At 47.0% G+C, this 22843-nt stretch overlaps 1 protein-coding gene across 2 annotated transcripts in view; it reads right to left on the bottom strand.

The window, feature by feature from the left end:
• grm7 (glutamate metabotropic receptor 7) overlaps nt 1-22843 on the bottom strand; it is a 198811-nt gene that overhangs the window by 111148 nt on the left and 64820 nt on the right. For both annotated transcript variants that reach the window (XM_076746551.1, XM_076746543.1), the window contains exon 2: nt 19423-19639. In XM_076746551.1, the coding sequence (XP_076602666.1) occupies nt 19423-19639 (217 nt within the window). The remainder of the gene's footprint in view (nt 1-19422; nt 19640-22843) is intronic.

Raw genomic sequence — 22843 nt, 5'->3', positions numbered from 1 at the left:
GACATCATGGACAGAGACAGAGACAGAGAGGGAGAGAGAGAGGGAGACAGAGAGAGAGAGAGAGAGACAGAGAGAGAGAGAGAGAGAGAGAGAGAGAGAGACAGAGAGAGAGAGAGACAGAGAGAGAGAGAGAGAGAGAGAGAGACAGAGACAGAGACAGAGAGAGAGAGAGAGAGAGAGAGAGAGAGAGAGAGAGAGACAGAGAGGGAGAGAGAGAGGGAGACAGAGAGAGAGAGAGAGAGAGAGAGGGAGAGAGACAGAGACAGAGACAGAGACAGAGACAGAGACAAAGAGGGAGAGAGAGAGGGAGACAGAGACAGAGAGAGAGAGAGAGAGAGACAGAGAGGGAGAGAGGGAGAGAGAGGGAGAGAGAGAGACAGAGACAGAGAGAGAGACAGAGAGGGAGAGAGAGAGAGAGAGAGAGGGAGAGAGAGAGAGAGAGAGAGAGAGAGACAGAGGGAGAGAGAGAGAGAGAGAGAGAGGGAGACAGACAGACAGACAGAGAGAGAGAGAGAGAGAGAGAGAGAGAGAGACAGAGAGAGAGAGAGAGACAGAGGGAGAGAGAGGGAGAGACAGAGAGGGGGAGAGAGAGAGAGAGAGAGAGAGAGAGAGGGAGACAGAGAGAGAGAGAGAGAGAGAGAGAGAGACAGAGACAGAGAGAGAGAGAGAGAGAGAGAGAGAGAGGGAGGGAGGTAATGACCCAGAGACATTTGATGAAGTGAAACTTTACAGACTCTTGGGGAATCACACTGCAGTCAGCAGTGTGTGTGTGTTTGGTGTGTGTGTGTGTGTGCGTGTGTGTGTGTGTGTGTGTGTGTCATTCGGGATGTTTAAGATGGATCTGTTGTCAGTAATGATGGTAAACTCAGCCTATATGTCCTGACTGTTGATGAACTGAAACTGTGTGTGTGTGTGTGTGTGTGTGTGTGTGTGTGTGATCGGTGTGTGTTACACACTCGGTCATCATGTCTCTCTGGTCCACAGATGGTGAGCCGACGTTTAAACAGAGATCTCTGACTTCAGACCTCCAGTTCAGACAAACTGGATCCATTTCCAGCTGCAGCCGTCCAGAGACAGAAGACAGGTGAGTGAGACAGTGAGCTGGACAGTGAGCAGCTGTTTCCACGACGATGTCCACTGAACGTTGTGATTGTACAATGTGAATAAATGATTGACAGTTTAGTCTGAATGTAGCAGCTAACTGTTGTCCACTGAGCTCCAGGCTCTGTGGGCCCCCCTCCCCCCCTCCCCCCCGACCCGACACGACACACTGCACCCCCTCTATGTTCCAGGAGCTCCTGATTTACACATTAGACGGCGTTTCCAGGTGTTTCCAGGTGTTTCGGAGCTGAGCAGACCTCTAGAGCTGCTGCTCAGCTTCAGGCTACATTAGCTGCTGCTGCTAGCTTGACACACACACACACAGCTGTTAGCAGTGGAGTCCACTGTGAGTCTGACTGTGTTACTGTAGTGCAAAGCTAAATAAACGCAGCACGTTCAATGAAACACAGGTGGCCTTCACCGCGGATGATGACAGCAGAGGGCTGTGAAAGAAAAACACAGCATGAACTGAGCTAACGACGCTAAAAGCACTCAGACGAAGACCTCCGCTGCAGCTGGACTCAACCTGTCTCTCTCTGGTCAGGGGTCTGTCCTCTGCGCTTGTTTTGATTCAGTGGGACACTTGAAAAACTCGTGTACACCTCCAAACACACACACACACACACACACACACACACACACACACACACACACACACACGCGCACACACACACAGTCTGACAGTGCTATCATCTCCATATTTAAAGCGCCTCCTCCAGCCTCAGTGTTGACACTCGACTATAAACACACCTGATTGCCTTAAAATGCTGATGAACCACTGCGAGCGCAGCCGTCAGGATGCAGGCTGGTAAAATCCTGGTGGACTGAACAGAAACCGTCCAGGAGCAGGAGGAGAGCAGGAGCACGGCTCGCACGAGCTGATGGTTTTCGTGGAGTGATTTGTGACAGCAGCCCCTCCGGATGACGGACAGATCGTTAGCTGAACGTTTTAATGTTTCTGTTAACTAACTGCATTGTGACCTTTTTGACACACTGATCGCAGAACAGAATAAATTATGTTTAAAGTCAATTAATGCGAGAGAAAAGAGCAGCTACATTGATTAAACGTTAGTGGTGAGTAATATCAAGTCACCTCTTTTGAGACTTAATTCACACTGTGAATTACGCATTGACCTTTTTAATATAATTCCCATGTTAGTCTTATTAATGTTCTGCAGCAGTCAATAAACAATGCCAGAGCAAGCATTAACATAAAAATCACTTTGCCCGAGAAGAAAATGTTGACAGAAAATGTTTAATAAAGGTGTTTAATTGTGTTTTTTAACCTGATTAAGTGGCACAAGGTCTCATGAATGAGCAGCAGACGATTCAGGATCCACAGAGTTCAGCGTTCAGTTTGTGTTTGAAAAGCTTCTGAATCTGAAGGAGCACAAATATCCTCTGTGTCGCTCCGGCCTCAGCTGATTAGAGGAGGCACGACGACCGATCGGCGGCGGATAAAATATTCAAACCAGAATGAGAGGAGACGTGAGACAGAGGCAGGACATATCTTTGCTGCACCTCGTAATCCTCCGAGGGTTCGTTCATTGAGGATCAACCGATAGATTTCCATCTGGGCTGCAGCAGGAGAGCTCAGCAGCTCTCCGGAGTATCGAGCCGCTGTGAAAGGCGCTGAAGCTGGATTTGAGGTTCTTCCTCTGCTAGCGCTGCCGTCTGAGGCCTCGTCCTTTCAAAGTCTCTCCGCCGGTCTCAGCTCTGCGGCGGATGCTTCCGTTGGGCTCCCTTCAGGCTGTTAGAAGCACTCTGGAGGAGAGGCGCCGCAAATCTGCATTAGTTCTGTTCCCTTTTCACGTCTTCCGGGAACGCCGCGGCACCAAATAAAGAAAACGGTAAACCCAGTTTCAGACATCACAGACGACATCTGCGCGCTCTGTAGGCAATAAACCAAAGAAAACAAAGAACGTGAGGTTCTGAAGACGCCTCTGCCTGCTGTTCTCCTCAGAACGATCTCCTCAGAACGACCTCCTCCGCTGGACACTGAAACCCTCCTGCATCATGTCACCTTCACTGACCGCCACTCTGAATGATGTCAGCAGCTCTGTCGGTTTACTGGATGCCGCTACGGACCACAATACCCACGAGCAGAAATGCAAATTCATTTATGCTGCAGGTTGTTGAAGCTCTGTGATTGGATGTTCTTGCTGAAATGCACTCTGGGAGTCGTAGTTAGCGGATGTCCTCTTGTTGTTTGATTCATGTCCATCATCAACAGCGAACATGAGAAACTTGAATGAGTCTTTTCTCTGCTGGAGGCGACTTTACCCACAAGCCCTCTGGCCTGTTCAGTATGTGGAGCAGCAGCTGGCGGGAAAGCCTCTGTGTCCGGATAACATCTGTGATAACATGATCGTTTCTGAACAGAAACAGAATAATCTACTGAGTTTGAAGGTGAGGGTGAAACCTTCCGCCTCCTTTACGCGGTGTGATCGACTCGGCTGGACGCAGGTATTAATGGCTGAGTCTAAGAATAAAAGACAGAACTTGTCTGCTGGAGAAAGAAAAGCCGTGTTTTCATTCATTTCTCTTTCTGCATGTTGTAGTCATCCAAACGCTCCAGATGATCTTCATCTGGGATGTTCATTTGAGTGTGCGGTCTGCAGGTTGGGCGAACAGCTTCCAGCCACGTGCATGTTTGCAGCCTGAACGGTCATGGAGGCAGGTCATGTTAAATGGACCGCTGTGTAATTGTGCTTCATTGTGATTGGTGCATCGGCTCGTGCCACCGTCAACTCCCCAAGGCTTTCATGACCTGTGTTCTGTTTGAGCGTCTAACAGCTCGCTGAACGCTCCCCTGCTGCGAGGGATCACTATGAGGACGCTAGCGTGATGAGCTAGAAGCTGGGCTAAATGTGATTTGAACTAGTCCAGAGGTTTGAGCTCATCCAGTGTCATGGACGTTTCTGTGGATCCTGCACAATAAGCCAGAAGCTAGGCAGTGAGTCTGAACTAAGCTCCAGGCTTTAGAGTAGGCTGTGGGTAGCTAGCTGGTGGCTAGGAAACCGCAGAGCTTCTGTTGGACGCTCAGTTGGCTGTGTCACACAGTGAGGTTCTGTCATGCCTGACGTGACTCCTGCATGTACAATAATTAGCTCCAGGGCTTTGCTGCTGACTGATGTGGAGCCAAACAGTCCACAGGTGCAGTGTGCTGGAAACATGTCAACTCTGAGCTACTGTGGCATCTGAGAGCGGCCGTAACAGACCTACCACCTCATTCAAGTAGGCCGGATTCTCCCAGAATCCATCCTGGTTTCTGTTAGCGCGTCATGCTGCTCGCCAGGACGGCACAGACGCTGTTAAAGCCTCGTTTCATGTGTTATTTTTCACTCTGACTACAGTTTCTCATTGATGCAGTTTTATTAATGATCACAGTGGTTCAGGTAATTGTGACTATTAACAGAGAGTAAAGACATAATGGCTCAAATGGCGGTTCTCTTGTCTCAGTGGCTTTGATAATAATGAAATAAAGAGCATTAGCCGTCACTAATGGCCGGCACAGTCAAGCTATACATCGGTGAACCAGACAGACATCACTGTTCTCAGTGTTATTCTGCTGAGTGTATCTCTTTTTGTAAAGCACATTTTTGGGTTTAAGAGGATTATTTCTCATGTAGTCAGACTCAAAAGGTGTGGTGTTGCTTAAACTGCTCAACACAGTATGTTCAGTTGACTTAAAGAACCTTAAATGAACTTAGTCCAGATATTCTGTTTGTCCTCAGCTGAGCCACGTTTTGAGCGTTGAAGCAGGAAGGCCTGATCACCACAGAGAGTCCGAGAAACAAATCCGTGTCAAACATCAGCGTGATGACGCAGAGTGACCTCTCACAGTGTTTCTGAGCTCGTCTTTCTGTTCTGTGCTGTTAAATAAATACTTCTTGAAGAGGGAAAAGAAAGCCCTCCAGGCTGCCTGAGCTAATAAACTCCTGTCAGCTTAGCTCAGTCGCTAACAGGACAACAAGTTGACACAAAGACATTCGCAGCATGGCCTCGAGTCTGTTCACTGCGTGGAGAGCAGGTCTCCGCTGTGGAACAGCTGACCCTGGATGGTGACACACAGCTAACAGGCCACCATAGCTTCCTCCATGCTGGAGCTCTGTCAAGACGGCTCGCTGTTGGTCGTTCTCGGGACAAAGCTGAACTCGATGTGAGCAATTCAGCCGGATCGACTCCACCAAGCTGTAAATCCATTGTAATGAACTGAATCTTCCACCAGCTGCTGGCATTATGAGTTTTATTGAATTTCACCTCACTGCACAGCAAGTTCTGCAACCAAACACAGAGACCTCGAACAACAATCAGCTAAAGAGTCTAAAACCAAAAGCCAACAGGACAAGATGTTGTCTCAGATGTCTCAGCTGGAGGACACAGATTCCTCTTGTAGAGGCATCACCTGCTCTCCAGCTCTTTGTGGTGGAGTGACTGATGGCTAAGATCTGAGAAACCTCACAAGGTCTCCATGCTGAGCTTCAGTACTGCCTTCACCATGTACGTGTTGAGTATTCTTGAAGGGAGAATTTCCTGACTGACATTCACTTTAAGTTTACTGTTTGAAAGACGGGATCAGTTCAGTCTCATGCATTCACAGTGAAAATCACATCCTCTTTGGTTCCTGCTCAAGTTGGCCCCTGGCTGCAGTTGTACAGCTGAAGGCTTCATATTGTGTTACGCACTGTAGTTGGGATCTTGCCTGTGGCAGACTCAGCTGAGGGAAATTAGGAGAGTATGTCATACATAAGACTGGATAGATTTACACAAACTGCTACAGAAGCAGCAACCTCCAGGGCTCAGAAATGAAGCCGGCGTGGAACTGCCAAAACCTGCAGTCCCTCAGATGGCCACAGGAGGCTGGTTCCAAAAGTGAGACAGTTCCCATAGACCCCTATATTACTAAGTATCTGAACTTAAAGCAGAAATAAACATGTTTACAGCCTGGTACAAAAATTGGTTTTGGTCTCTGTAGCTAATTTCCCTGTTCATGACACCGCGGGGGTGAACTCTCATATAAGTGGCTCCTTTAAATTATATTAAAGCACAAGGTCACACATAATTATGGGGATGGGCACTCTGAGTGACAGCTAGCTGCTACGGCCCGCCTCCGCTCCACCCACGCTGCACCTCGTTATCCATTTCTGGATTAGCTGGGGGCTTTGCGGCATTGGGCTCGACTCGAGCTTCTCGACCGAGATCGTGATTGAGCTTCACAGCAGAAAGCTGACGCCACCGAGACGACGTCAACGCTGCTGGAACCTCACGACACATAAAACTAAAAGCCTGAACAAAGACCGACGAGTACCATCAGAACGATCCATACAATAAACACCTACTGTCCAACTACAACACAGGCAGCTAGAACACACACACACACACACACGCACACACACACACACACTAACAACAAACTACAAAGTACACGTAAAAAAACTGCATCTCCACTAAATACTGCAGTACACACACTGCAGTATCCAGCCCTGAGTGGACGCTGCAGTGAAAGCAGCATTAGAAGATTAGAGGGGAACTTGGTGTGAGTGAATTATTAAAGAGTTAACCCTTTCAGGCCTCTGTTTGCTCTGTTCCACAACACACCGTGTCAGCGCCACACACGCGTGACCTGCAGTACCAGCAGGGGGCGATAACGACGGGAGCAGAGGACGAACGTGGTGTAAAGAGGGACGGCGTGTGGATGGATGGAGGGTCAAACAGGACTGTGACCTGTGAGGACGAGGTTCTGTTCCCGACGCTGACTTTGTTTGACCTGCGGCCGTCTTCACACAGCGTGTCGTCAGCAGGCCATCGCTGTTATGCAAGTCCTCTAAAAATCAAAGAGTTTTTGTCTGATTTCTGACTCGTGTTGACTCGACGGGCAAAGTGCAAACAACATCTAAACTGAACAGAAATATCTGCTCTTTAATCCCGTCAGATTAGGATCTTCACAAACTGTGTGTCGCACAACACTGACGGTCTTTTCTCACGTGTAAAGCTTTCAGTCGATTCAGAAGAATTTCTGTTTTTCTGAAAAACGCTGACATCATGAAAAACTGAAGAGTTCGATGACACGTGAACCAACATCAGCTGATCGACAGCAGACGAACACCAAACACACACACACACACACACACACACACACACACACACAGTCCTCTGTAATGAATCCACCTCGGCGTCTTGTCTCTCCTGATGAAAGACACGGTGCTCGGCACAGACCCCCCCTCTAATCTGCGTGCTAACAGAAGGCTCATAAAGTCAATTATTGACCAGAGAAATGAACATTTGATGAGGTGGAGATCGTCAGGGGAGACGGAAAGCAGCATATCTACTTCCTCCAGGGCACAGGAGGACAGAGGGAGAGAAAGGCCTTCTGTGATAGAGACGCTCGGTGTCCATCAGTCCATCAGAAGTCCATCAGAAGTCCATCAGCAGTCCATCAGATGTCCTGCACATCAGCCAACGGGTCGATTGACTGAGATCGACCTGCAGCTGCAGCCCCTCACAGTCTGCTGCAGCATGAAGGACACTGAGCTGAGGGGACGTTCCCACCAAGACACAATCAGGACACTCATTAAACCCGGGTTAATCACTTAAACCGGGTCAGTCATTAAACCGGGTCAGTATTTTAAACCAGGGCACTCATTAAAACCGGTTTAATCATTTAAACAGGGTCACTAATTTAAACCGGGCCAGTCACTTAAACCGGGTGTAACATCAGTGTGTAGTTGTGTCTCTTGTGTAAATTCATTGTGTAGTTGTGTCTCTTGTGTAAAGTCAGTGTGTGTTTTAAGGTCTCAGCCTTGGCAGAGACGAAGTGAAACACAGACAGACAGTGAAGGACGTCCACTCGGCAGAGACACAGTAAATATACTGGCAGCAGACGGAAAACGAGAGAGAAAGCAGGAGAAGACTGAGAGACAGAGGAAGGAGAGACGTGATGGGAACAATCCAACGAGTTCGATAAAATAGATCAAATAAAAACCCAAACAGAGAGCAAGGACAGGCTGATGACGGCGGAGACGAGACGGTACGTGAAGGACGGTCACACGGGGACGGAGACGGATGGAGCAGCTGAAAGAGAAAGCGTGTTTACATTCAGAGACAGACAGAGACAGACAGAGACAGACAGAGCTGGAGAACAGTGTTCTTCATTTGATGGAGTGCAAAGCGTTTGGCAGAGCTGTGGCCATCACAAGGACTCCTGCCTCCGCGGAAAAGGATTATGGGAGTCTCACACTGATCACCGAGAGGACGACACCTCGACTAACGGCTGCAGGGACAACGGGGCCACAGGTGGAGGACGCTCGCCATCAGCCCTCACTGCCACGCCATGTCACGCTGACGTTCTCAAGAAACAATCAACGAATCAGAAAACAGAGACGATAACAGTCCAAAGGGACGCCGGACGTCTCTGTCCACCATCAGGCCGAAAGCCAAAGATCTTTAACTGACCTTAAATTCAGCAGCAAACTCACACGTTTGAGACGATAAAAGCATCAAACTGGTGACCTTCTGACTGATAAATGTTTCGATGATTGATCAGTAAATATCAGCCGATTAGATTCACTGATCGATAAATCGCCATTTCCATTTCAAATGCTCCTTTATTTACACTTTGTTTCCTATCTGTCAGTTTGACAGACAGGTCAAATTACCCACGAGCCTCTGCGGCTGCAGTGAATTCATTGAGGCTGCAGATTGTGACGTCAGTTTGTCCACACTGTCCACTCACTGTCCACTCACTGTCCACTCACTGTCCACTCACTGTCCACTCTGTGCAGGAACAGGTAACATGTCGTCGATGTCGTCGTTGATTTAAACTCTGAAACGTGATTCATTGGTTCACGATCGGTCTGTACAGAACAGATTCAACATGAAGACGAGGCTCGGAGAGTTTCAACAGCTGCTGTGATGAAGAATTACCTGGATTCACCTGCACAGAAGCAGCAGGTGGTCCTTGTGTTTCATACGTTCAAACAGATCCTTCACTGTCTATATTAGAGTTGACGTCTGGATCCTGAAAAAGTGAACAGTTTAACAACTTTGTTCATTTAGTGTTTGCCTGTTTGTCTTTCTGTGCCACCTGTGTTTGATGCTGCTCACAAAGCGCTCGCTCATCCTCTCAAACAGACTTTGGCTCACAGAATTAGACGTGGTTCGTTTTGAATGCAAACTAATCTTCAAGCGTTTGATCTGATAACATGCCCGCTGAAAAACAAGCCAGTTTGTGGGAGAGCTGACAAGAGGTCGCAGCGGGACAGACGTGATGGACAGATATTAAGTGAGGTGACAGGGACAGGTGCATGCAGGTGTGCTCAAACAACAGGAAGTTCATTATTGTAGTTTTTCAGTAATTGAAGCTGCAGCAGCGGCTGTGACACACAGCTCATGGAGGCGATTAAGGTACTTTAAGACTATTAGTGTCCTATTGCTGCAGTTCAGAATCACTCTCCTCCTGAGTCCCTGCTCAGAGACGCAGACACATACACATCTTCAGAGTCAGTGGGACTTCCTGAAGACATCTTTATCTTTATCTTCCATGTCCATAGCAAGTTTAAGCCCAGAAATCAGCTTTGAAATCAGAAAAGAGACACTTCTAACTGCAGAAGCTCCCTGAGACTCATCCTGCTTTTAAGTTTTCATCAGGATTAAGTAAGTAATTCAGTGATCGTTGTCTGTACATCCAGGAGGACCCTGCTAACAGGAGCTGCTAATAGGAGCTGCTAACAGGAGATGCCAACAGGAGCTGCTAACGGGAGCTGCTAACGGGAGCTGCTAACAGGAGATGCTAACAGGAGCTGCTAACGGGAGCTGCTAACGGGGGCTGCTAATGGGAGCTGCTTACAGGAGTTGCTAAGAGGAGATGCTAACAGGAGCTGCTAACAGAAGATGCTAACAGGACCTGCTAACAGGAGTTGCTAATGGGAGCTGCTACCAGGAGATGCTAACAGGAGCTGCTAACAGGAGACGCCAACAGGAGCTGCTAACGGGAGCTGCTAATGGGAGATGCTAACGGGAGCTGCTAATGGGAGATGCTAACAGGAGCTGCTAATGGGAGATGCTAACGGGAGCTGCTAATGGGAGATGCTAACAGGAGATGCTAACGGGAGATGCTAACGGGAGCTGCTAACGGGGGCTGCTAACGGACTCTGTGGCCATGGAGACGGTGAGGCTGGAGCTGTCACAGCTGTTGATGAACACACACGATCACACTGATGCCTCTGAGCAGCAGAACGAGGGTCTTTCTTTATTTTTCTGAGTTCATGGTCCTTGTCCCGTTACTTTGGCGGAAGCCAAACGTGCTGCTTCTCCTTCACGTGGAACCTCATTCACATCTAGAGAAAGTGCAAGCAGTGTGAAATGAGTGCAGCCTCCAGCCCACAGGGAGCAGTTCGACAGCTTCAATGAAGCGCTGAGCTGACGGATCAGGACGCAGCCGCACTCTGGACGACTCCACGGCTTCCTGCTTTAACTTCATCTCCACGAAGACCCCAAACTTGAATCAAAGTGTTCAATTGTCCATTTCACAGTAACCACAGCTGCGAAACATTTCCCACAAAACTACAGAATCATTTATTGAGCTTGGTCTGATCACACGAGCTAAACTCTCCAGAGAAGAAATGCATTTTGGGTAAAGGAGGCAGTATACAAGCAGAGCAGTGTGCTGTGTGTCAGGGTGATGGATAGACTAATATGGGATGTTTTGCCTGCATTGTCAGTGTGGAATATGAACCGAAAAATGAGGTTAGACTGCAGCTTTTACGTACGTCTGAGTGTCTGTGGAGGTTTTAATGTGCACAGATGGAGAACATCATTTATTCAAAAAGTCTGCATTTGCTTTTCTAATCAGTCGTGATTTCAGCTTTTTTCATTTCAGACAGCTTCAGCTCAGCTCTGAGTCGGCTTACAGGCAGCTCGGACACGTGTTGGTCACGTTAGCTTTCATCCCAGTTCCAGTCTTTTGACTTCTGTTTTAAGCTTCTGAGCTTATCTGGAGGAAGTCAAACAGCTGATTTGAAAGGATGTTGTCTGCTCTTATCTCTCCTGTTTGGCCTCCAGACACAGTGGATGCAGAGCGACTGTGGAGGAGCTTCTCCTCCTCCTCATCATCACCATCGTCATGATGTGTCATGAGATCCATTAGCACACGATGATTCATGAAAAACCTCCAGCGTGTTTACTGACACGCCGATTGGTTAACACATCTGCACTGACTTCAGTCCTTTCAGCAAAACCAACATCTGTTTACGCTCAAGTGACAGCGCCCTCCAGTGGTCAAAACAGGAAGTCAGGTGACTATTGGCAAAGCATCAGACTTAACAGCACAGAGCGCTGCTCACTTCCTGTTTCCTGTCATTAAACCACGTAAGTATGAGGCCTGCAGCGGTACCCCTCACTAACAAACCCACATCTTTCCCTGAACCAAAGCAAACGTTCACCGCGGCGATGCCCTGTGACATCAGTTATAATGATCATCCATCATGAGTCTTTTGGTGGGGGGGGGGACACATCTACAGATGTGGTCAATGTGTATCTTCCGTGAAAATGAATTGAACAAACAGAACATTGTGCTGTCTCAGATGTCTCACAGAGGACTTCATGCTCCGGGTTGTTGCTCCCTCTTGGAAACAAAAACACGTTCATTCAGAGAACCTGGAGTCTCACATGTAGAGGACCTCAGGCACCTTCTGGGTTTTCTGACTGGAATTAAAACCATTCAGACTTCGGATGTAATGAGCTGCAGCGCTCTGCTGCTCGGCTTCATGTTTGCTGTTGTTCAAGAGCTGAAATCAGTTGAGTCACGAATCACCGTGACTGGGCTGTGAGTCACACAGTGAGTCACTACCTACGTGGACTACACCTTCCTCTTAATGACCTGCGACTGGGCCGGTGGTCTCCTGTGATGGTACTCGTTAAATGAGAGCGTGGACGCTGTGGGGCGCCTGATGGTTTCATTACCTGGTAGCTGCTGTAACTCATTCCCATTCAGTGTTTGCGATGTGACGTCCACAAAGACGCAGCTAGACACTGTGTCATGTGACCTCCACATGATGATGATGATGGTGAAGACGATGGTGATGATGAGTGTGGGTGATGGCAAATTCTAAATCACGCTACTTAACAAGGAAGTGCCCTGATATTTTGTCTTTTGACTTAAAAAAACAGCCGTACAGGTCGTCTGTGCGAGAAGGTCACTGTGATCATTATTTTCATTTATTGATTGGTGGTGACCTCTAGTGGCTGAAGTAACGATGCAAAGGGGAAGTCAGGTGCTTCATGACCTGCATTGTCGTACTCAGAAGTCAAACATCAGAGTGCCTGAAAACGTTCACCATCGTTAGCTAGTTGAGCTAGGTAATGCTAAAGCTAATAGGGAGGACAGAGGGAGAGCGGTGTTTCTGAAGAGATGCTGCTGCGACGGCTACAACTGAGGTAACTCTACACAACAACGGTGAGCCTCAAAATGACTGGACGACATAAGCGTTTAAAACAGCATGACGATCAGGTGAAACATGAACAGCTGCCAAACAAACAGCATCACTTAATGTCGTCTGTGCTGTGAACACAAAGACGCCGCTGAACAAAGACCCCTGAACACTGCTGAACGCGTGATGCAACACCTCCAGCTGCAGAGAAATACTTCACTGAGGGAACGTCAGCATGTTTTATTCAACGAGGCAACATGTGTCGACTGTTTCCATGAGAAAGGCTGAAACAACATCACGCAATCATTGATTTGTCACTTTTGGACTGAAGTATGTGTGAGTGCTCCTTCATGTAAACACACAGTATTTAGGTACCTCATGGAGTACTGAGGCCAGGATGAGTTTTTTCTGTTAGAGTACATGTAGTATCCAGCAGAAGTATTGAAATGGGGGTCCACCTTCGATCCCTCAGACGACTCTGGAAGATGCATCTGAAGTAAACACAAGGGGCTTCAGAGACATGACGGAACAACTGTTACATGAATATCGATGAATGGTTTTCACAGGTTTTATTGTGCTAAGCTAACCACAAATCGCTAACTCAACTGAACGCTTTAACACTTGAGTATGAACAAGTTTTCTTCCCCTTGACGCGACATTGAGCTGATTTGCATGAGCAGCCTCGTCCAATGAGAGGACGAAGATGCTTCACATGACGGCTTCACCTTGAAATAATGACGCTGCTTTGACTCAATAAAATGCTCGTTTTGAAATTATTCAACACCAAATCTGGAATTTGCTTCTGTGGTGAAACAAAAGAGAGAAGCATGAAAGGGGATCAGTGAACGTCGGTCTGATGGAGAAACAGCTGTTTGGTGATTATGACGGAGCTGAGTGGAAGGACTGAAAGGAAGGGATGGATTTGTTTTACCAAATGAATATTTAGAGGAGAGGGCTGTTGATGAATGCTGCCTCTCTGAACTGAGATAAGCTGAGAAAACGTTAGCGCAGTCTGTTCAGCGATCAACCATTTTACTGAGCACGAAGCCATACGTTTCCTCAGCTGACCGATGGCTCCCTGAACGGCTTCAGACCGGCCATCGCTCCTGGAGTAACACGCCGTGGTCTGATGAAGCAAAGTGAAACCACCTCTCTTTTCATGTTCAGTGTCCTCGTTTCCATCCCCACCAAACCATCTCACAGCCCCCACCCTGCCGCTCCCACAGCGGTGATAAGTATGTGTCACTACTCTGTGTTTATGGGAGCAAAGGAGGCCAATAAACGGCTGACGCAGGCCGTCCGGGATTCCCAGGTAATCAAATAGGCAAATTATGCGGCGCATTAACTGGTGTGTTGCTTCGAACATCCCTCCAGCCTAATGAATTCTCAATAAACACACTGAGGGGATGGCTGTTTGCAGAGAAGATGGAGGAGGATGAAGAGGCAAACAGCTGCAGAGTCAAGAAACACGACCCGAGGAGCCTAAACAGCACACGACTGATGTTCACGGAGACAAATCTGGGCTGCAGGTGGAGGCAAACAAGCCGGCGTCACTGCCCTGCTTCATCACGTGTACACAGATTCTTCAAAGCTTTTTCAGGGAAATCTATTCAGCAGGTTATGAGAATATGAATATTTAATGTTATTCAAATAAAGGTTAGACTCTAAAGAGCTTTGGATCAGTTTCACCATCTGTGTCTCTGCTCCGTCAAGTTAATGTCACTGTAATTCATCTCCATTAATCCTCATGTTTACAATATGAGCAGCAAGCTGACGAAGACCGACCGGCGAGCACTGAAGCTGAGCGGTCGGCCTGAACCGAGCCGGCCTCAAAGCTGCAGAACGTCCCTGAAAATCATCCTGTTCTTAAGTTTTCTTCAGTATCACAGTGATCAAGTGAGACTTGTCTGCACATCCATGAGTGCGCTGCTAACACAAGAGCTGCTGACACAAGAGCTGCTAACACAAGAGCTGCTGACAGAGGAGCTGCTAACAGAAGCTGCTAACAGGAGTTGCTAACAAGAGCTGCTAACACAGAAGCTGCTAACACAGGAGCTGCGAACAAGAGCTGCTAACACAGGAGCTGCTAACACAGGAGCAGCTAACACAGGAGCAGCTAACAGGAGTAGCTAACTGCTAATTGAGCAGACTTTAATGGGGAATATTTGACAGCATATGAAACATGCAGGGCTCAAGTTGTAGTTCACAGCTAACTCACTGAATCCACAGTAGTTCTACTTCCTGTTTATATCCCCTAAAGCATCATGGGAACCGTAGTTAGAAGAGAGGCAGAATGATATAGATAGATAAGATATAGATAAGAATAGAAGTAAGACAAAGAATAATAGAGAAACATCTGTTCATATTAACTTGATTTGTGTCGCACTGTCAGTATATTTTTGACATTACTGAGAATCATCAGCAGGCTGTAACGTTCCTGAACTCTGACCCTCTATTCTATACATGACATACACATTCATGGGGTCTAACACAGTCGTCTCAGTTTCATCTCAGGGGGCCGCGGGGTCAGATGCTAACGTCTGCCATGAACCCTCAGCTGTGACTCTGGACGTCAAAGCGCTCGTCCCAGCTCAGGTTTCTGTTGACTCGTCGACACTCTGCAGCCGTTTGAGCAGCTTCATTCTTTTCATCAACGAGAAGCTGAATGGACTTTAAATGAGGCTCGTGCACACATGCCGCCACAGTTTCTGTTCCTGAAGTGTCTGAAGCCGACGCTGAGACGTGTGGACGGCGTGATGCTGCTTCAGTCACGTGTGCTTTCCTGAACGTTCAGACTGAACTATGAAAACAGTTTAACTTGAAACCAAACAGTAGCTGCAGGGCGTTTTTCACGCCTCGTGTGGTTTTTAGCAGCAGAGAGCTGGGAGACGTTATTCCCTCCTGCTATGTGCTGCCAATACTGAATTCAGACAGTATTAAAGGGCCCAGTTACTGAGTCAGCATCCTCCACCTGTGAAGGGTGGAAAGCAAATATCTCACAGAAGTCTTCTTTACAATCCTGCTGATTCACAGATACTAAGAGCAGGTTCCCGAGGCTCTGCGCTCAAGGAGCTGCAGAGCAATTAGAGCTTCTTTCTCGAGTGTGTAATTGAGCTTTAATTTCACCGCTGACCTCAGACCTTCAGTCCAAACTCACAGGCTGTTCTAACAGCTTCTTCTTTCTCATGTTGAAGTACGATGTTTGCTTAAAATATGAAATGGGATTTATTTATGTACTCATTTATTTTTGATTCAAGCTGTGGGCAAGACTACGCAGTTCTGACACACATGTACCAGATACTTCAACGTATGCGTGTATACTGACGAGAGCGGCTATCGACTATGTGCTCTGTACTCTGTGATCGGATTTCATCTCAAAGGAGAGGGCAAATATAGATATACTGCACATATTCTGTTTCTTCTGCAATAAAAAATGTATTTTGATCTCGTCTCTGTTCATAAGACAGGAAATAAAAAACAAATTAAAATAAAAAAGGCATATTGATTCATAATGTACAAGAGAATACCGCAAACAGCACAGTGTACGGACAGGATGTGTCTGACAGCTCGGTCTGAAGCACAATGAGCTCAGATCGCCTTCAGAGGACTCAGTAAGTGTGATCAGATCACAGCTGGAGCCTTTTTACAGGCTGATGGACCTCAATGAAATGAAACGAGTCAGAAAATATCTGCTAATTTGATAAAAGTCAAAGCTGCAGTACAGAAAGCCGTGGACATGTGTACACACTGAAGGCAACTACGACTCCCAGGATGCATTTCAGGAAGAAAAATCGTCCCAGACAACGTCATGTTCTGTCACTAGAAACAAAGTGAAGACAAAGATGAGTCTGCTCTTCATCTGCACACTAATACTGTGAGTATTACATTATTACTACACATGCAGTAAATTTACCATTTTCCACCCCTGCTTAACTCTATAGAACAGCCACTAAGGCTCATGGGTGCTGTAGTATTTAGACAAATCTGCCAAAATGATGGAGGCAACAGAAACGTGCAGGTAATTTAAAACTGGTGGTCAGCACATAAAGCTGGAGGATAAGTAGAGTACTCGAGTAGATGTACTCTAGTAGAGTACATCTGTGTTCAACAGCACTGAGATGGACTGAAGAAACATGATCAATGAGAAGAAACTGCAGCTCTGAGGAGGAGTAGCAGATGATATAAATGATCAGAATGTGTGGTCGTGGGAGGGTGAGCGTCGGTCACGATCAATCAATACGCGATGTCTTCCTGTTTACTTTCAAAATAATGTGTTTCCTGTCACAACACGCCGAGTCACGATGCCCGTCCCACGAGAAAAGTGACGGCACAATGCAAATATATGTCAAGCTAAACCCAGAGCCCTGTTTGTCAGCACCGTCTGTGCACCGTCAGCCTGTGCAGACGGCCGTCTGTCCGTCCACCCGCCCGCCCGTCCGTCCACCCGTCCGTCCATCCACCCGCCGCCCGCCTCCACTGAACCTCTGCAGGGGAAGTTTGGAGAGAAGCCTGAGAAAACTTTAGATAAGAGAGAAACTCCTTCCCTGCTAATCAGCCTGCTAGCACCTGACTAATCACTGTGTGTGCGTGTGTGTGCATGTGTGTCTGCTCCTATCTTCAGCACCCCGCTGGAAACAAATGCTGTCTAATTATATTACCGGTGTGTGCGTGACTTTACGGGGGATGTGTGTCTGTCGACTGATAGAAGGAACCTCCTGCAATCAATACATGGTGGATTACTCACAAATCTGCAGATAACCCAGATAGACCTGAGCGCGCACACACACACACACACACACACACACACACACACAGATATTAATCAGCTGAATAGTTAACTAAGGAGGCGTAGCTGGGTTTCCTGGATTGATAGCATCAGAAATAAGAGGATTTGGGAGCAATTACAACATCTGCACAATGGCCAGACTCTCTTAATAATTCACTTGTTCTGATTTATCTTCCACTGGTGAACGTCGGCCCGTCCTTCCTGTCTGATGGTACTCTGTTACCGGACGCTGCGCGGCTGCACGGCGAGCTGATGTCACATCGCCTTCAGGGACACGGTTCAGAGAATCGAGTCCTGGTCTCATCTCTGCTATCGAGTGGAAGAAAGTACATTTTCTCAAGTGCTGTCTTTTCTGAGGTACTTACAGATTCAGATTAATAGTATATTCCAAAAATTATCATTAGCATTTTTCTCATGATCGTATCAAACATACGAACAGTGTCGCCTGGAGAAAACGACCGACCACCCAGCAGCACCTACAGCCACTGAAACGAGCTCCACCTCCACCAGCTGCAACATCAAAGCCATGCAGCAATAATTAAGATCCAGTAACATCAGATGATTCTGAAATCACCTTTCTGCATCACCAGCATCTCGATATGTGGCACTTTGATGCCACTACTTAAGTATTTTTACTGAAGTAAAACTCTATTTTTACACTGGTATTGCTTAAAATGCTTTTTTACGCAGCTGTGCTTGTGCACGTCCTTCAGTCGCATGTACTAACGAATCAGGGGTCAAATTCACTGTGAGGCTAAAACTAGTTCGGACAGAAACTTCTTAAAGTCAGTTCTAACTTTAAGGCTCTAAATTAAAGAATAATTCACAAAGCTCATTTGTGCTAAAAACAGATCTAATGTCTGGGTGGTGTTCAAGGTCCAGAGGACTCCAAAGTCACTGAGACCTGCTGCAGGTAATGAACCTCGCTGTGCTTTATAAAAATGCAGATATTAAGCTTCTAAAAGCACGTTTTAATAACGGCTGAGCTCAGCAGCAAACAAAAAGAGTCGAGTAACAGGCCTGATCATGAACACATCAAGCTGCTCGTGTCTGCATCAACGGCCAGCCTCCGTTTCATCGTGTTGTCTTTGCTCTTGTGTAATCTCACAATAGATTCTGACATGTGAGAGTTCGTCATTGATTTATCTGCTCATTATCTTTAAAAGCCGGAACACAGCTGGTGGTCCAGGTCCAAGGTTTTTCCAGAAAATTCTTTCAAATAGAACCTGTTGCAAGAATGTAGAGGGTGAATAGTGCTTGGGGTGACACTGAGGGGGACTGCTGTGCACATGATTTAATCAAATCAGCGTTCAGAAACCACCACAGATCAGCGATCAAGGTCTCATCCATGTGGAAACATCGGGCAGCTGGTCGGTGTTTGCACAGTTGAAGATTTGTGGGCACCCTGTGAGCACTGTGTCCTTTAATAATCCTCTGAAAACTCCAGCACATAAATGTCAGGACGCAGCCTAACTGGAGAGCTGAGGAGTCATCAGATGGTTCCAAATGTCACTGAGATTATTCAGAGGGAAAACCAACATCACTGCACACTCAGAGGTTCTCCAACGTACCACTCAAAGATCCACCTCTGATCTCCATTCAAGGTCAGAGGTCCAGAACAAAGGCTGATAACAAAACAACATTAGCCAGTTCATTAACGCCACGCCTCCTCTGATTGGACCAGCATGGGCGAGGAAGCTGAGGCTCAGACACTTCGTCCACATTCTGACTACACCTACACCAGCTACTGTGTCCCACAGACAGGAGACACATTCTATATATGTGCTGTGAGGAAACGGGACACTTCATAGCGTACTGCGGCCCGTTCATGACACGAGGTGCATTCGTCCAAGACAAACCGGTCTGAAGCCCACTCAGACCCTCCTCTCCAGGCGGGTTAGTCTGCCCATAGACCACCACACCAACACACATGAACTGAGCTAAACACAGACAGACAGTGTTTGGACTCAACTCAGCTGTGGAAGCCAACAACTGATGTTCTTCAATGTTTCCTGATAAAGGTTTGAGGTGAAATGTCACCTGGTGAACAGCACAGACTCTTCCACTGATTGGCTACAGAAACTGGCGGCCGGCCATCAGTCTTACCTGCTTCTCTGGAGAGCTGCATGAAGGCATCCACCCCCTTCTCCCCGTAGCTGCCCTCTGAGGCCACAGTGGAGACGTAGTTCCAGCCCATGGCCTTCACGATGTCCACCATGGCCTGGGCCTGGAAACTGTCTGGAGGGACCACCCGAGAGAAGAAGTCGTAGCGCCGATCATCACTTAGCTCCGGAGCGGTGGATGCATAGCTGATCTGTGGGATCTGGACGGAGAGAGAGAAGGAAGAGCAGTGAGGAAGGTGGAAGGTGACCACAGTGAACCTCTGGAGGGTTTGGGGAGACGGCTGGACAGTATAAATGTGAGGTGTCACAGTACGCCTGAGAGGACCACGGCATGATGCTACAGGAAGACGGTCGTGTAGCTGGACCGTTTGGTTGGAAGGATGGTTGAACTTTTAGGCTTCTGGAGCCAAAAAGGTCAAAAACTCCTGAATTAGTTAAAAAGCTCTGATGGATCGCTGTGAGTGCAGCTTTGTACATGGAAGACTCAGTTTCCTTACAAACGCTCCTCAAACAACACAAAGAACTGAACAAGACTTTACTGTGGACCGATTCCTCAACTTCACCCGGTGTGCTCGGTACTGGTGCATGCTGGGAAAAACTCCAGCCACGCAGAATACGTTCTGACTGGACTCCCTGCTGTTCACACTCACGGGTTTAACTCTGGAGGTCAAACTCCCGAGGACGAGAGGATGCAGGTGGGACAGCAGGTGATCACACTTCAACACACCTGAACACCTGAACACACCTGAACACCTGTGACAAAGTAATCTCGACTCAAAGGCTCACTTAAAGGCTTTTCAGTCGAGATTTATCATGTATATTTAAATCAAAGTGTCACACAGGCTGGCTCAGATTCTCCATCATGGCTGCTGGTTCATGTGAAATGCATGCTGGGATACTTTTCTAGCAGAGACGCACACACTGCAGGTCCCACAGCAACGAAAACCGCCGACGGATGAAGTTTTACAGACGACCTGTGGAGGTGGAGCGAGATCAGATATGAAGACTGATGGAGAGAAACTTCATTTTAAGGTAGATTACAAACAGACGTGTCTTTAAAATGTGGAGCTGCAGCGTAGAATGATGTCAGTGGAGCTTTGCGCTCAGGGACGGTGCTAATCTACGTCAGAGTGTAAGTGTGGGAGGTGAGAGCGGATGTTCTCCGTTTGCTGGAAAATGAGTGTGAAACAGCGCAGAGTAAAAGGTGTTCATGGTAATTAGAGAAAATCTGTAGCAGGTCAGGGATTATTTGATCTCTGTCCATCAAGGTTTTCACTAATGGCCAGTAAAAATTCAATTCCATCCCTGAAGAAAATCCCTGGGAAACTCTTAAAGTTGCAAATCCCCCCAGCAGATATTCCTCCCAATTAGCCTTTGATCTGCTGAGAGTGATGCTCTCAGACTCGGACCGGCCGGAGGAGCTGAGGTTTGGGGCTGCAGAGGCTCTGCACAGGGCTGAAAGTCAAACGCATTCATGTCAATCCACAGGCTCATTATTTTTGTTTTTAATTTAAAGAAAGAGGAAAATGAATAAGCCAAAGATCTGGAGGGAAATTGGATTTTAAAAATACCATTTGCAGCACAAACACTTTTTACTTACTTAGAGGGACTCCAGCACATAATCAGCAGCTTATTTGCAGTTTCTCCCTGTGTTACTTCAGTCCCTGTTACCACAGGCCTTTTCTGAGCTGTCAACATCAGAACAAGACCTCATTTACTTCAAACTGTGGTGATCAGTGTCCTCAGCACCAGGTACAAACACAGTCTGGGCACACAGGGACAGAAAACCTACTTGAAAATTGGTTTAAACCAATTAAATCCTGTTGAAAAATTTGGTATTTTTTGTTAAAACAAGACCTGCTGGAGGAGAAGTTTGTGTTTTACCACCGATTCTCCCTCTGCTGAAGACCTCATGCCTCTGCCCTGAATACTGTCTGTGTATTCATACTACTGTATTTGAAGTAACAGGAATTCTGTTTGGGACAGCCGACAAATCACTGTTGTGTTTTCATTCTTACTACAGAAGCTTTACTGTCTCCTGTGTTTGATGCTAAGGAGGACATGAACTGTTAATGAAAAACCCAGAGCAAAGAAGTCGCTGCTGGAGATTACTGCTGCGACTTCAGGGTGATAACTGAAGGTGACTCGCACATTTTCAGAAAAATGTCAATAAGAAAATCAACCTGTTACCACGAGCGTGACGAAATGTGTAACTACAGTTCCTCCACATCATGTAGAACGTACAGGAACGTTCAGGAACCTACAGGAGCGTACAGGAACCTACAGGAACATGCACACAGACCTGTGAGCAGATTTCTGGGTCTGTGATCACACGTTTCTGCTTTCTGAATCCAGTGTTTTTCATTGCTCATTCCCTCTTTTTAATTCCGAAGCATTCTGTGAGCTCATTCAGTAAAACAACCCCTTCAGTGAAATCCTGAGCTGCAAAGGTTCATATAAAAGCTGAGGCAAATCGGATGGCATCGCCTTTACACCATTGGAGAGAAACAGAACCTTGAAAGGAGGAAACAGGTCCTAAAAATCAAGCTTCATTCACCATTTCATCACAACGCTCTGCTGTGATTCAAAGTCAAATGATCGCGTTTCAGGTTTCTCCAAAGCTCCGGTGATGCTCATGTCAAAGCGAGGCTGAACGCTGTGAACACACACAGTTCAGCTTGATTGCATTTACTGTGACTGACAGAGAAAAACATGTAACAGAAAGAAAAGAAAAGAAGGAGAAACATAAAACTAGCATGAATCCTCAGTCCTCACTGTCTCTGGGACACGAGACGCATGTCCCGACTGTATATGATCCAAACCCTGACATGAGGCCTCATGTCCACCGCAGCACAGAGGTCCGCATCAGATCCACCATGAGGACCTTCTCGTCCAGCTGACAGCGTCTTTGAAGGCATCGGACCCAAGAGCGTCTGCTGCTCCTGCTCGCAGAATCAGTGTTTCCGAACAGCCTCAAGGACGTGATCATTTCCTCAAGCTGATTGTTTCTTTTGTCCAAAAATGTGAGAAGAAGTGAAAATTTTCTGTTACACAGTTTCCATGGTGACATTGTCATCGTCTGACCAAAAGCCCCAAAAGCCAAACACGTTCAGTTCATCACTATGAACGGTTTGCTGATCAATTGATTGATTTTATGGTGTCAGTCAGAGAGGGTTCAAACACTTCAGAAAACCAATTGATCACACTTCAGAGGTGCTTTCTATGAGGAACCAGGACAGAGGCTGTGGACGATTAAATGTTTAAGAAAATTAATTTTCTGTTGATTGATGAATTGATGAATGGAGCAAAGACTCCCCTTCACATCCATAAACCTAAATATGAAAATGACACACTTTCCTGTAACACGTCTGTTCGTCATGAATCATTAATACATAAACATGGAA

The sequence above is a fragment of the Chaetodon auriga genome, chromosome 2 (genome assembly GCF_051107435.1).
Source record: "Chaetodon auriga isolate fChaAug3 chromosome 2, fChaAug3.hap1, whole genome shotgun sequence".
Taxonomy (NCBI): domain Eukaryota; kingdom Metazoa; phylum Chordata; class Actinopteri; order Chaetodontiformes; family Chaetodontidae; genus Chaetodon; species Chaetodon auriga.
This window is presented reverse-complemented; position numbering and strand designations above follow the sequence as displayed.